Genomic DNA, 15,990 nt, shown 5'->3' on the forward strand with positions numbered 1-15,990 from the left:
ATCTGAAAACCCACTCCGTGGGAGTACCTCCTGTGCAGCTTCCCTTCGCAGGGCAGCTCACCGGATGACGGGATTGGGGCAAAGCCTTCGGGACCCCCAATCTTTGATGATAGGAGGGAAACCACGGGGTAACATCCCTGGGTCAGATTGCGGGAGAGTGTGTCGGAGTGGTGCTGAGGTGTCGTCGAACAGACGGCGGTCTCCTTGGGTTAACCTGAGGCGGTCCCTTCGGGTGGGTGCCTGGAATGTCCTATCCCAAAGAGAGGATGATCACCTGTCTCTGTTATCATCTGAGCTCAAGCGTTTGGACATCGGGATTGCAGCTCTCTCTGAGGTTCGGAGACCGGATTGCGGCGAGATAATGGTGGGTGGTTACACCTACTATTGGTCTGGTCGCTTTGATTGTTACCATACCCAAGGAGTTGCTGTAGCTGTGTCCAATAAGCTGACCCCAATGATAATTGAGGTAACACCGGTCAACGAGCGTATTATGAGATTAAGGATTCGTCACTCCTTAGGTGTCATTTCCGTGGTCTCTGTTTATGCTCCGACTGAGGCGAGTGATCTCACCGTGAAGGATGCATTCTACGCCACGCTCGAGTCTGTGGTTAATCAGTGCCCCAGACGAGATACACTTCTAGTCTTGGGGGATTTCAATGCATCAACTGGAACTGATAGGGATGGTTATGAGATGTGTGTTGGTCCCCATGGGTCAGGAACTATGAACCAGAACAGCACTAAGTTCCTTGACTTTGCAAGAAGTCATGGACTTAGGGTGGCTGGTTCATGGTTTCAGCACCCACAAGCTCATCGCTGGACTTGGTATTCCAACGCTGGCGGTGTGGCAAAGGAGATTGACCATGTCCTCATTGACGGTCGTTGGAGGATGATCCAGATCTGCAGGGTCTACCGGAGTGCTCAGTTCCTCAATACTGACCACAGGCTTGTTGTAGCAACTCCGGAACCGGAAGTCCGGCTTGTTTGACTTCCGGTTCCGGTTTTGAGCGGCAAGAGGTCTCCTTCGGGGCTCCCTGCTGACATTCTCAAAGTTAAGTTCCGGTTGTTATTTGTCCCGTTTTAACTGTTTAATTTTCTCACCTACATGTTAATGTGTGTTCCTAGTTCGGTTTTGTTTCAAAAATCGTGCTATTTTGTGAGTATTTATGTCGACGTTCTTACCTGGTGTTTGAGCCCTCGTCCTAGGCTTGAGGCCTACCGGTTCCACTTGGTGTTCGATCGTTTTTTTTTTGTTTGTTTGTTTGTTTTTTCTCCCCATTACCTTCAATTTCTATCCTCCCCATTACCTTCAATTTTCATCCTCCCCACTTTCCAAACATCCCCCATTCTCCCAATTAATCTCTTTCTTATCTCAAAAAAATATATATATATATATATATATATATATATATATATATATATATATATATATATACCCAACAACAACAACAACAACACGCTCACCTTCTCCCGATTCTGCTACTTCTTCTTCCTCTTAACTTCCTCCTCGTCTTCCTCGATTTTTTTTTTTTTTTTTTTTTTACACTTCCATGACCTAATCTGTTGAACTCTCTCATACATTAATATTAACAACAAAAACGATCTTATAATGCTTCATCTTCCTCTCTCACACATGTGGTACTCTTTACTGTTTCACAATGCACTACTCTTCTGCTATTTTAACAGACTGCTCTCATTTCGACCTCTCCTTCATTCCTTGCCTAAAAAATCCAACTATTACAGCGCTTCTTCTCTCCATGCTCTGAATTCGCCTTCATTGCATCCATCAAGAATTGTGTTAAATCGCATCTCTGACCTAAAACTTTTAAAAACCACAGTTTGCCATGGATGCTCGCTTTCCATCAACCATTCTTTTTTCCAACTTCAGTGCCAACTCACCCCCTCACCCCTCACTCTCACTCTCAAAGCAACCATCCCACTCTTCTCCCTCCAAGCCTCCCTCTCACCTCTTTCAAAAATTCCCCCTCACCTTTCTCCCACCTTTCATCCCCCTCACTCTTCCTTCTCTAAGTTGCCCCCCCTCTCATCCACCAACCTGCCTCCCTCCACTGCCCTCTCACCTCCATCTCTTCACTCCACCTCCTCAAATACTCAACTGCCATCTTCCTTGTCTCTTGTCCCCCCTCTCTCCCAGCACCACAGAGCCTTTTCTCCTCGCTATTCTGCAATACCCCACACTCCTTCAGCAACCCTCCTTACCTCCCCCCCTCGTCCCTCGTCCTACCCTCCCCCGCCCCCTCCACCTCCTGCACCCAAAGCCTCCTCGCCTACCTCTTCATTAAAAGTGTGGACCTCAAATATCCGGGGCCTTCACTCAAACCTTTCAGATCTTTCCATGCAGGTTGCCACTGACAAACCAGACATTATCTGCCTAACAGAAACTTTCCTCTCCCAAGACGTGTCTGACTCCCAAGTATCTCTCCCTGGTTACTCCCTCTTACGGTATGACAGACCTGAGCCTCGTCCTGGTGGAGGTGTTGCTCTCTTCATCAAAGACTCTTTCCCTCACTCTCCCTGCACTGCTCTCACTCCCCCACACCCCCAGGAATACCCCTGGCTTCGGCTTCCCCTCCACTCCCACCTCATGTTTATATGTGTACTGTACCGTCCACCGAACAGTGATGACTCCATCTACACCTCACTCTCCGAAAACATGGACCATCTTCTATCTTCTCATCCAAACTCTCTCTTCCTCTTATATGGCGACTTCAATTGTCATCACGCCAGTTGGCTAGGTGTGGGTACCTCTCTCACCTGCCATGGGACATCAGCAAAAGCTTTCTGTGACTCATTGGGACTGACTCAATCGGTCAACTTCCCGACCCGGATCTCAACCAATGGTACTCCATCTCTTCTGGATCTGATTTTGACAAATTTCCCTGACAATATCTGCTGCTCTTCCTTCGCTCCAATTGGTTCTTCTGACCACGTCCTTGTTAAAGTGGACATCTCTCTGGCTGTTATCAGAGAACCACCTCACCGCCGTCGAGTCTGGCATTTCACTCAAGCCGACTGGCAGGGTCTCCGAGCAGCCATCAAACTTACAGACTGGTCTCCTATCACTACTTTCTCAAACATCAACTCATCCTGGGAATTCTTTCAAAGAAACTTGCTCTCCCTCATGCACAGATTTATCCCCTCTCGTGTTCAGTTGTCTTACCCTTCCTCCCGCCCTTGGTTTACTGAAGCTTGTGGTGAGGCAGTTATCCTGAAACAACTTGCCTTTGCCTCATGGAAAGCAAACCCAACTGAGGGCAATCTCAGTTCTTTCCACAAAGCTCAGAACAAGTGTGTAGCTACCCTCAGGAGAGCCAGAAAACAACATCTTTCTCATCTCAAGTCTGAACTCTCAAACCTCTCTCCCTCCTCAAAATCCTGGTGGCGTTTAATCAAATCTGTTTCTGGTGTATGTTCCCCCTCCATCCCCTCCCTTACCTCAAATGGCTGCACTGCTGATTCCACACGTGATAAAGCTGAATGTCTAAACTCGGTGTTTGCAGCTAAATCTTGTGTCCCAAACCCATCACTATCTCTACCCACTTTACCCAGTCGCACCCAACTGTCCCTGGACTCTGTATCCTTTTCTCCTGACAAGGTGGAGAGCTTGCTTTCAAACCTCGAGTCAGATTCTGCAACCGGTCCAGACGGCATCAGGCCACGTGTCCTCAGAGCCTGCTCTTCTGCTCTTGCTCACCCTCTCTCTGTTCTATTCACCCTCTCATTTTCCCAAGGTCATCTGCCATCTGCTTGGAAATCTGCTAACATCACTGCCCTGCATAAAAAAGGTGCAAAAACAGATCCCTGTAACTATAGACCAATCAGCCTTCTCCCAATCATCAGCAAGGTTATGGAATCCATCATCGCTTCAGACATGAAATCCTTCCTCTTCTCCAATGGCTTGATTTCCAATCATCAATTTGATTTCAGACCAGGTCACTCTACCCTAGATATGCTGCTACTGCTCTCCCATCAATGGATGGAGGTCCTCAATGCCAGACAGGAAATCCGAGCCGTATCCCTGGACATATCACGTGCTTTTGACACAGTCTGGCACCCTGCCCTACTCACCAAACTCTCTTCCCATGGTATTCAAGGCCATCTCCACTCATGGCTCGCAGACTTCCTCTCCTGTCGCAGTCAACGTGTGGCCCTAAATGGAGTTCTTTCATCCCCTCTTCCTGTGCAGGCTGGAGTTCCTCAAGGTAGCGTTCTGGGCCCTGTTCTTTTTCTGGTTTTCATCAATGATCTCTCGGACTCTCTGGAAAATCCTCTATTTTTCTTTGCCGATGACTCCACCCTCTGCCGTACCATCTGTCATCCCTCAGACCGGCAAGCAGCAGCTTCTTCGCTCACTGCAGATCTGGATAAAATCACAAACTGGTCCAACACGTGGAACATCTCTTTCAATCCAGACAAATCTCACACTCTCACTATGTCTCTTCGAAAGGACCGTTTACAAAACCCCCCCATCCACTTTCTCAACAATCCTCTGGAAGAAGTCTTTTCTTTCAAGCTTCTGGGTCTCACTATCTGCCATGACCTTTCCTGGGAAAGTCACATTTCCAACCTTGCCTCAAAAGCCAGTCGCCGACTGGGAATCCTCCGTCGTGCAAAGTCCTTCCTCGGCCCTCTTGAGCTCCTGACCACTTACAAAGCTTTTGTCCGTAGCCTGATGGAGTACTGCTCTCCCCTCTGGGCTGGTGCTCCTGCCTCCCACCTTTCTCGACTTCACGCTGTCGAAACCAGGGCTTTTAAGATCATTGGCATCTCCCGCAATGAAGCTGAGTCTTTGGGCCTCTCACTCAATCACCGCAGGTTGGTCGGTGGTCTTTCTGTCTTCTACCGACTCCTCTCCAGCCTTGCCCCCCTGCTCTCTCTGCGATTTGTCCCAACCACATTTCCACAGGGCGCTCAAGGTCCGCCAACAACCCCCTTCTGGTAAAACTACCAAAATCACGAATCACTGCTCATCTTCACTCTTTCATTCCTCTTTTTCCCGCCTTTGGAATAAACTTCCTCACTCTATTCTTTCCCATTCTTCCCTTCAGTCTTTCAAAACAGCTGTTCACCACCACCTCTTATCTTCCCCCATCCAAATCCTCGATCTTTTCTACCCCCGATAATCCACCCAAGCCCACTTCCTTCAATTCTCCTGCTTTCCTTCCTGAAAGTCCCTTTAATGTCCATCTTCTCCTCGCCATGTTCCCCGTCCCATCCCCATCCCTCTCCCTTCCACAGTTCACCTGTGTCTGTTCCCCAATGTTTTGTCCCTTCCACTCCCGCCCCTCTTGTCTCATGCCTCCTTGCTGTGAGTTGTGTGTTAGCTCTCATACGAGCCTCGACCAAGGTATACAAAAAAAAAAAAAAAAAAAACTCTAAAGCTGCACCTTAAATCCTGGAGAATGGTACCATCCCAGCCAAGGCTGGATGTTGCCAAGCTCAGGGATGAGAGAGTAGCTGAGGAGTTTGCGAACAGGCTGAGTGGACACTTGGGGGGTCTGGGTGCTTTGGGGGGTCCTGAAGAGTTGTGGAGCACCTTTAAGACCACCGTCCTTGATGTTGCCGGTGGATGTCTTGGAACTCACCGCAGGGCAAAGAAGAATTTTGTCTCTCAAGGGACACTGGATACCATTGACCAGAGTCGCAGGGCCAGGCTGAATGGCAGAGCTGAGCTGTTCAGGGAGCTGAGGCGTAAAACTGTACGTGCACTGAGGGTGGACAAGGAGGCCTATGTGCGAGGAATCTGTGAGGGGGTAGAGCATCACCTGTGGACAGGTGATTCTCGTCCCGCTTACAGGGGAATTCGCGCATTACGTTCATCCAAGCCCATCCCTCGGAGCACTGCAGTTCGAGCAGAGAGTGGTAGGCTCTTGACAGAGGAGTCTGAAGTGAAGGCCCGCTGGGCCGGTTACTTTAAGCGGTTGTACCAGGCTGATCCCCCAGCTGTCGAGTTGGACGTCAAGGGTGTTACAATCCCTGTTGCTGACCCACGAATCAACTGTGGTCCACCTTCGCTTGTGGAAACACGGGCTGCGGTGAACCAGTTGAAACGGGGCAAAGCTCCAGGGATTTGTGGCATCCATGCCGAACTTCTCAAGGCTGGTGGAAATGCTGCACTCACGTCGTTGCATGCAGTTTTGTGCTCTGCCTGGAACACAGGCATCATCCCAACTGACTGGAAGAGGGGCCTTGTTGTCCCTCTCTGGAAAGGGAAGGGTGATCGCCAAGACTGCAACAACGACCGAGGGGTGACGCTGCTCTCAGTGCCGGGCAAGGTCTTTGCTCGGATAATTCTTGATATGGTTCGCCACCATCTGCTTGAGCACCAGCGTCCAGAGCAGTCAGGCTTTACACCAAAGAGGTCAACGATTGACCGTATCCTTGCTCTTCGTGTCCTCACCGAACGCAGACGAGAGTTTCGGCAGGGGCTGCTTGCAGCCTATGTTGATCTCTGTAAAGCGTTCGATTCAGTGAATCGGGATGTCCTCTGGAGGATTCTTGGTCTTCGTGGGGTGCCACCAAAACTGATCGATCTGATGTCTGAACTCTACTCTGGTTCTGAGAGTGCTGTGAAGTGTGGTGGTACCACCTCTGACTTATTTCCAGTTGTTACTGGAGTTCGTCAGGGATGTGTACTTGCCCCCACACTTTTCAGAACTTGTATGGACTGGATTTTAGGGAGGATGTCGGAGAGATCAAGTTGCGGTGCATCGTTTGGGAATGTCAAGATCTTGGACCTTGATTTTGCAGATGATGTAGTCATCTTTGCGGAGACTTTGGACATCCTTTTGGGGGCCCTCGAGGTGCTGAATGAAGAGTCGGAGCCTCTGGGATTACGGGTTTCTTGGGTCAAAACTAATATCCAGGCTTTCGGTGACATCTTGGATGCTGCTGTCCTGTCTGTGTCTGTTTGTGGTGAGGATGTTGAGGTCGTGGAGAGATTCACTTACCTTGGCAGTGATATTCATGTCTCTGCTGGCTGCGAGTCAGAGGTCAATAGACGTCTGGGTCGGGCCTGGGGAGTCATGGATTCACTGGATCATGGGGTGTGGCGCTGCCGGTACCTGTGCGGGAGGACGAAAGTCCGAGTCTTCAGGTCCTTGGTACTTCCAGTCTTGCTCTATGGGTGCGAGACTTGGATTCTGACCAAGGATCTGAGATGGAGACTTAATTCCTTTGATACCAGGTGTCTTCGGAGAATCCTTGGCTATCGCTGGTCGGATTTTGTGTCCAACGAGCGGTTGCTGAGAGAGACTCGGATGAGATTTGTTACCTGCATAGTCCGTGAGCGTCAGTTGCGGCTGTATGGACATGTGGCTCGTTTTCCTGATGCTGATCCTGCTCACCAGATTCTCTCAGCGAGGAAGTCTCATGAGTGGAGGAGGCCAGTGGGCCGACCACGTGCCTCATGGTTGCAGCAGGTTGACCACCATCTCAAGGAGATGGGGATGGGCCTGGCATCTGCCTGGGGGATGGCCAGACGGAGGCCCCTGGAGTACCGACGGAAAGTGGACGCAGCGACGCGCTGTTCTGGCACATGCTCCCATACCTGACCTGACCTGAATGAGGAGGAACATTGTATTTTGCACACTACTTTAATGTGACCTATGGCAGAGCTGAGTACATATTTGTGTATTTAACTGTGGTGTGAATAAGATATTATGCTTGAATACAAAAAGTCTCACTAGTCAATCTGTGCCTCACCTTCCATATCTTTTGTTTTTGTTTGGAGATCATTTTTTTATCATTGGAGAGGTTCCTCTGGCTTTTATTTTCTGGCTTCACACTTGCCTTTATCAGCCTCACATCACCTACGTTCTTTTTTTTAATTATTGTGACTATGTTTGCTGCTTGGCAGGAATGAAGCAGTTAGGTGAAGCTGCCCTCGAGTGCCTGCTAGCAGCACTGGAAGCTCGGAGTGCAGCGGCACGAGCTCGGGCCCTTTCCACCGAGGCTGGTCTCGGTATCGAGTATGACGAAGACGTTGTGTGTGACGTTTGCCGTTCACCACATGCTGAGGATGGGAATGAGATGGTCTTCTGTGACCGGTGTGATGTTTGTGTGCATCAGGTACAGTGTGCTTGTTTTATCCATTACTATTGCAATGGAGTGTTTTAAAATCCTTGTTTTCTTTGCACAAAACCAACAATCAAACAACATGAACGAGTTTCTATTCTCCATTATGCAGTAAACAGCACAACAAAGTTCCTTCATCCATTGACCTCGAAAGCTGGTTTGCATGTAATCACAATTGTATTTTGTTGTTGTTGTAGAACTATGTATAAAAAACTTCACCCAAGGCGGATTCAAAAAGATTATGCAAACAAATACGGTTATGTTAATGTCACTTCATGTTTTTTTTTTTACACAGGCCAGACTTGATGATCATCTTTCATCCTGTTGGTTTTATTCCACGAGTACTTCCATAAGCTGTTATGGTCCAATAGGATGTTAGCACATCTGCCTTTGAATTGTCTAGAGTGAGTGATTCTCAACCCAATTCTAGACATGGATTGTGGCTTCGCAGGCCAGGCATTGCATCACAAAATGCGCCGTTGTTCAGGTGGATGTTTAGTTAGCTTTGCTTCGCATCTGCAGAATTGTTTGATGGATGCTAAACATCCCACGATGTCTCTCATGAAGAATAGGCGAGTTAATCTCGGCACCCTGAACAAACTCGAAATTCTTGCCTCAACCAGCTACAGTCAAACATCAGGCCTGACCTGCTGGGTTGTGAAAAAAAAAGATATTGTCGACCCAAAGCTTTCAGTTGTAGTCATCATAGTCGTCCCATGAGCAGATCAATGTATGTGTCTTTTAAGAGGGTGCTGGTAGGTAAGCACCAATATATCCTTGACTTTGATTTGCTCATAATTTTTTGGCGTGTGTGTGTGTGTGTGTGTGTGTGTGTGTGTGTGTGTGTGTGTGTGTGTGTGTGTGTGTGTGTGTGTGTGTGTGTGTGTGTGTGTCTGTATTCAGGCATGTTATGGAATAGAGCGTGTACCTAGAGGGAGTTGGTTGTGTGCACCGTGTGCAAAATGCATTTGCCCACCATGTGCACTCTGTCCACGTCGAGGTGGGGCCATGAAGCCATCACGCTCAGGGTCACGCTGGGCACATGTCAGCTGTGCTCTCTGGATCCCAGAGGTATACTTCTACGAGGCAAGCTTATTCAGGGCAGACCGAGTTAGAAGCTTGGTCTATTGGAGCTGGGAATGCACATATAAATACAGATTAACTTGTAGTGTAGCTGTAAACGTGAAAATATGTCTGATGTTGCTGTTCAAAGTGGGCTTTATGTGGTGGTGAGCAGGTGAGCATTGGTTGTGCAGAAAAAATGGAGCCAGTGTTACGTCTTTCGCAAGTCCCACCAGCACGGCGTGCCCTGCTCTGCTGCATTTGCAATAAACACGTCGGTGCCTGCATCCAGGTTAGCCATTGAATGTTGAAATAAAATCCATTTTGGATTTCTGTAAATGAGTCAAAGTTCCTGCTGAAGCCAAAAACTCGTTCATCTGACATCATCAATGCGTGTGTGTGCATGTACATGAGCGTATTTGTGCGTGCATGTTTAATTTTGTAGTTTTACATTTCAAGCACCACGATATGTTTTCAAGAAGCAATGTCACAGTCGTCTCACTGGACATCCCCCGAGTATTGTACATTGTCTTGCAACCAGCCATGATCATTAAACCTTCTGCCGAGATAATTTGGGGTCCTCTCCTTGACTGACTGATGAATTTTCTTTGTTTGCAAGCATTGTGTAGCCCCTGAGGGTGTTCTATCTCATGCCTTTCATCAGAGTCTGATGTCCTTCAAGGCAGAATCATAGGACCAGTCCTGATCCGGGTTTACATCGTTAACCTTTAGATCTCTTTGGAAAACCCGATACATCACTTTACAGATGACTCCACTCTTTGCCAGAAAGTTTCCCACATCAATGATGTGTTGGCTGCAGCTGCATCCTTGTCCACCAATTTGGACAAAATTCAGATTTTGTCAATCACCTGGAATGTGTCATTCAATGCTTCCAACTCCCACACACCGACTCTGTCTTTATGTAAAGACCACATGGCTGGACATATAATTTACTTGTGCAGTCAACCTCTGGTAGATGTGCACTGTCCCATTTTTGTAGCTCTTTGGACAAATAATCTACCATGACCTTTACTGGGCCCATTACATCTCCAAGTTGGCCTCCAGGGCAAGGATACACTTTGCAATTTTCCATGGAGCTAACAGTGTACCATAGCCTAAATCATTCCGAACCGGTCTCAGCTCCAAACAGTGTACGTCTTCTGTATATGGAGTATGAATGTCTTCTGCGGTTAGGTGCTGCCAGATCATAACTTTCATACCTTGAAGCGGTGGAATCCAAGGCTCTGGGGTTAATTGAAGTTGCTCAACAAGAAGCTGGGGGTGTAAAGCTTGCTCCTTTCCCACTGCAGGCAAGTTGGTGGCCTTGCCTCATTTCTGGCCTCGCCCCTCCTGTCATCTCGACTCTGTCCATTGCAAGCCATACCCGGCCAAGTTATTCAGCTATCGCACCCCAAATCTTGTTATCCTCACCAAATCAAAGTGAACTTACCTCCACTCATTTCACCCTCCTCCCCTACTCCTCCACTCACCCACCCTTCTCTTTACTGTGTAATCGCTGCCATGGGTCTATCTAATCATGTTCTTCTCTCCACTCATGTAACCCATCGCGATATCATTTAATATCCCCTATTCATATTCCCGATCTTTTCCATTTTCACTGACTTGACTCTCCTGTCTAACTGAACTTTCCACGTTTACCTTGTTTGTCAGCTTTTCCTATGTGTTTACACATCCCATGTCTGTTTAGCCGACTCATTTTCTTTGTCTTTTCTCTGGTTAGCAGGATGAGTACAGTGTGGTAATGTGGGTAAAGTGCACATATGGTTCTCTCGGTTGCTAGATTTCCTTGCAAGTTCAAAGGATACATGAAAGGGGAGCCCAATACAAACGCTCAGACCACCGACACTAATCTATCTCTTGATACCCTGCCAAATAGATATGATGTCTTTTCCCAATTTTTGAATTATAAAGTCGGTAAATTTGCGATTAAAAGTCGAAATCTGCTTCTTAGGATTACCCGTGACATCACACTCGGGAGTCGACCGTCATATCCGTACTGTTTCCGGATTACATCGCGGTACGATTCAACTCAAACGGCATATAATTTTCAATTTTCTACAAATTTGCCCAGTCGATACGTCCTTTGTTTGCTATATTTGGAGTGTTAATAAAGCTATTATTCACTCGATCTGCAAGTGTCCTTGCCAAAGACTCTAGCTAGTGTGAATAATTCTTCTTTTGATGTGAGACCAAGTGTTGTTCATTTGTGTTTAATGGCGTTTACAGAACCAAGAGGCTCTATATATGCCATGCACCTAAACTCCGGGCGTCTTCGGGTTTTTTAATTTATTTAATTTCCACACACTGTTAATAAAATGCTGTACAAACTCTTAACCTGAACCGATTTTCAAAATTTAAATGCCTAAATTTAGCTTAACAGCGGTTCTGACTGCTAAAAAAAAAGTATTCGTTTGGAATATAATTGAAATTCAGTATTGATCGTTTTTAAGACTGATTTTTTTTTTCTATGCCCGTGTATTAACCGGAACCCCAACTTTTACCTTTTCTTGCCAATAAAAAAGTGCGGATTATACACCGGAAAATACGGTAATACAAAATCCCTCCCTTCTAAGCTGTGAATTGAATGGAAAATGAAGCCCGACTGAGCTGAACTGATCATGTGACCAGCATTTTCATCTTCACGACCACTTCCGTGTTCTTCCTCTGAATCACTCGCACAAGGCTCGAAACGATTCGGCTCCGCAATTCCCCTGAAAATGTTTCCATCACTAATTTTGTCTCCAATTGTTTTTTTTTTGTTTGTTTTTTTAATACATAATGTCTAGGCTCGTATGAGAACTAACACACAGGACGTAGAACAAGGGGAGCAGGAGACAAAAGGGGTGGGAGAGGAAAGCACAAAACAGTGGGGAACAGAGACTTTAGGAGATCTATGGAAGGGAGAGGGATGGGGTGGGGTGCACGAGGTAAACAAGATGGACACAACAGAGACTTTCAGGTCCTTACACGAATATTCCTCTTGTCCTCTTGAATATTCATTCATTATGAAATTAGTAGGCAGTAGTGCTATGGTTTATTTCACAGGAATGATGGGCCAATCACCTTGACCTCCATTTGATATGTCATGACTTATGGCAATTTAAGTGCCATACTTCTTTTTATTTAATTATTGGCTGATTCTCCATATGTGCGTTGTTTTTGAAAACGATTGAAAGCTCAGTATCCTCCTTGTTGTTGCCACTTGTCTTTCCTGGCACCTCCCTCAGTGCTCAGACTGGTCATGTGTAGCTGCATTCCATGTCACCTGTGCCTTCACAGCTGGCCTTTCCATGCAAACATTGCTTGACCAGCGCACTGACCAAGTTCGCTTCCGAGCTTGTTGTCCCCAACATACTGCGCTCGCCGGGTCTGTTGATTTTTCAGACTCAGGCAATGAGGGACAAACATTGGGTGTTGAAAATCAACAGCAACCTCTGTCTAGCCACCGAAAGCAAAGACTTTTAAGACTTGATGAAGAATTCTTTGGGTCAGTGCAACCATCTGAAGTTGCACGGTCACTTGGTTTGTCAGAGGATACTGCAGACTTTGTCTTCCAGTACTGGAAGCTTAGGCGAAGGGGAGATTTTAACCGCTCTCTGCTACGACCGCCAAGGACTGAAACACCATGTGTCGGCGATGGTCGGGAAGGTACTGGCACACTGGGGGGAGGACTTTCTGTTAAAAAGGGTGGAACAAAGGAGGAGGATGATGATGAGGAAGAGGAAGAAGAAGAAGACAATGACTCTGATGACGAGAGTAAAAAAGAAGGGGAGATGGAAATAGAAGATGTGGAATGTGAAGCTGAGGATGGTTCACGGATGATATGGATGAAGGAAAGAGATGAAGAAAAGCAAACTGAGGAGAAAGGAGAAAAGGAAGAGACCATTGTTGATGATCAGCAGCATTCAAGTCCAGCTCATGTGAAGGAGCCAAACAAACCATCCCAGGGTGCTGGCTTCACCCATTTGCGACAAAATCTCGAAAGGGTAAGTTTATTGATTCACATTGTTGTCTCCTATATGATAATATTGGTGTACTTTTTGAGTTTTCTTGGTTAATGTCAGCTTGTTTAGAAAAGATTCATTAAATGAACCAAATGATGATGTCAAACTTCATTCTGCCCCTCTCCCTCACTCCTCCCCCCTCCACGGTTGCCTTGCTATGTTAGGCAAGGAACTTGTGTTACATGGTTCTTCGGAGAGAGAAACTCAAAGGAGCTTCAGTGCGTCTGTGTGAACAGCTATTTTTCAGGCGTCTCCAACTGCAGCTAGCACAACATGGTGAGGTTGTAAGTTGTCAACACATAGTAAAGAAATGTAATTACACTAATCTCCTGACTTACAAACTTTCAACCTTGCGTAATAAAATTTGATTTATGACCTCAAAACCCAACATTAAGAACTTTTGCTCAACTTCAGTCAACCCGGTATTTAACGACAAATTAAGAATGCGACCTCTTGTACTTTTGCTCAAACATTTTGATTGTGGAATTTATAATACACGTATCTCGCTATAAAACACCACAGCATCACTCTGCTTACATCTGGGATGATGATGTCAGTGTCTCTTTCCCTCAGTCTCTCCTCCACCGTCACGTTTGTGAAGTGCAGTGTTAAAGTACATTGTATTTACTCAATTTAAACGTTCTTGTGCATTACTGTATTGATCCATAACTATGGCTCCTAAAAGGAAGATGAGTGCTCAAGGAAGCAATACGAGTGGAAAGAAAGTTAGGAAAGTGGTATCGTTAGAAATTCTAATAAAGTTTGACGCGGGGGATATTGCAAGTGATCTTGGCCTTGCAAATATGACGGTCATTATGATTAACAACAACAAAGAAAAGATCATGGTATGTGCTCAATCTTTGACACATTCCAGTGCATTGCAAGTCCCCAAAACATGTAGTTCTGTAATGGGGAAAAATAAATTGGGGATGCTACCCACCCCCCACAATTATATCATTATTTGTTTCTCAAATGTTTTAACTTATGGAAAATTCAAATCAATGAAAACATTTATTTTTATTACAGTACATTTGACGTCTGCATTAAATTGCCATGTATTGACAGGATGGTGCAGAGGTATCACACCTACCTCTGAGCTGTCTAATTTGGGATCAATTCTCAGCCTGACTATAAACTCAATTCGGTGCCCCGCAGTATAGGAGTTGCATCACAAAGTGTGTTGTCCATTGGATCAGTATTAAACCTGAGGACGAGTCTGCCAGCCCTTGTTGTTTCTGGACATTAAAGATCCCACTGTCTTTCGTGAAGAGTAGACAAGTTATCACCAGCAGCCTTCACAGATTACAAATTCCCACTACCTTTAGTTGAATGTTTGGTTTGTGAAAGACTTGGGCCAGAAACTTTCCCCAGCCGACCCCACAAGATGGTAGGATTATTTTGAGCCATTAAGCAAATAGTCGTAGTAGTTTGGGTAAATTAGAGTACCTTATTAAAACCGGAACAAGTAATGGTAGAAGTGATGTTTTCTTCTTTGCGTAGTACATTGCTAATAAGTTTAATGGTAAATGTACATTGAAGATGGACTTTTTGTTATATTGGCTGACTTCTTGTAATATTTTCAACCTTGGCACTTCAGTGTTGCCTGTGAAAAAGTGAGCAGCAATGCATGAGATGTTGAGTACAAACTACGCTCCAAAAAGCACTTATTGGCACACAATTAAATTCTGCCAATCTATCGTATGGAAACAGCACTCAAAACTTAATGCCATTTGACCGAGTTTCATGTCTTTGTTTAGGCAGATTCCATACCACTGGAGGCTGCAATAATTGACTATGTTGAAATTGCAACAAGATATTCAGTGAATCTCGATCAATACATCCAAAGGAAGTGTGGTTTTGGTATCCATCTTGGCTATTGAATCAAATCGGCGATCACTCGTAGCCAAGTATGATCGTTTTCCTGTTCACAATTTGTGGGTCCACAGGTATGACGGTCAAGGCAGGGCAGAAGTGTGGTGCCATCGGACCTCACCCCTTCTAAAGGAAAGAGGAAAAGAAGGAGGAGGAGAAGAAAGAAGGGTCTGCAGGTGGCTGACTGGGCCAGTTTTCGAACTGCAAATACTGTTGCAGTGAGGGCACTTGGTCCCAGGTGGAAGGGGTCAGCTGTTTTATTTTCTTGTCTTTCTTTTCTCCTCCACCTCTCATCAACTGCTTATTGACCTAATTCCTCAAAACCATGGGAGCCCTAATCGACCAAGCTGTGCCAAGCAGATCTATCTTGTGCGAGGGTCTCCCAAGTATCTAGGTTGATCTTACGTTCCTTCAAGTTGCCTTTTAGTGTGTCGTTTGAATCGCTTACGTTGTCCACTATGAGTCCGCTGACCTTTCAGCTGGTAACAAAGAAGCTGCTTGGGAAGGCGATGTTCAGGCACCCGGATAACATGCGCCGTCCAACATAATTGGTTTCGGACGATCAGAGCCTTGATGCTGGTCATTTTAGCTTCTTCCAAGACGCTGACATTGGTACGCATAATCTTCCCGGCTTATTCTAAGGATCTTCCGAAGACAATGTTGATGGTATCTCTCCAGGATTGTGTGGTGTCGTCTGTATGTGGTCCAAGTTTCACTTGCATACAACAATGTGGGAAATACAACAGCCCGTACACCAGAAGCTTTTTCTCTGAGTATATGTCTTTGTCCTCAAAGACTCTGCTCCTGAGGTGAGCAAGAGCAAAAGCAGCACTGGCGCAGCTGAGTCTGTGTTGTATTTCTGCGTTGATATCAGCCGTGATGGATAGATGGCTTCCGAGGTAGGGAAAGTGCTCGATGTTTTCTGGAGCCACTCTCT

General features: G+C 46.2%; 1 protein-coding gene and 1 long non-coding RNA gene across 9 annotated transcripts in view; one reads left to right on the forward strand and one right to left on the reverse strand.

Annotated features, from left to right (window-relative positions):
* The window catches only part of LOC147010975 (protein Jade-1-like), a 56,980-nt gene that overhangs the window by 32,598 nt on the left and 8,392 nt on the right, over window positions 1-15,990 (forward strand). For all 8 annotated transcript variants that reach the window (XM_085859658.1, XM_085859657.1, XM_085859659.1 and 5 more), the window contains 5 exons: window positions 7,877-8,088; window positions 8,998-9,165; window positions 9,332-9,448; window positions 12,405-13,163; window positions 13,346-13,457. In XM_085859658.1, coding sequence (XP_085715784.1) covers window positions 7,877-8,088; window positions 8,998-9,165; window positions 9,332-9,448; window positions 12,405-13,163; window positions 13,346-13,457 — 1,368 coding nt within the window. The remainder of the gene's footprint in view (window positions 1-7,876; window positions 8,089-8,997; window positions 9,166-9,331; window positions 9,449-12,404; window positions 13,164-13,345; window positions 13,458-15,990) is intronic.
* LOC147010976 (uncharacterized) overlaps window positions 1-15,990 on the reverse strand; it is a 94,568-nt gene that overhangs the window by 12,479 nt on the left and 66,099 nt on the right. The gene's annotated exons all lie outside the window — the stretch shown is intronic.

The sequence above is a fragment of the Eptatretus burgeri genome, chromosome 16 (assembly GCF_056783735.1).
Source record: "Eptatretus burgeri isolate ZD-2024b chromosome 16, Ebu_testis_v1, whole genome shotgun sequence".
Lineage (NCBI taxonomy): Eukaryota > Metazoa > Chordata > Myxini > Myxiniformes > Myxinidae > Eptatretus > Eptatretus burgeri.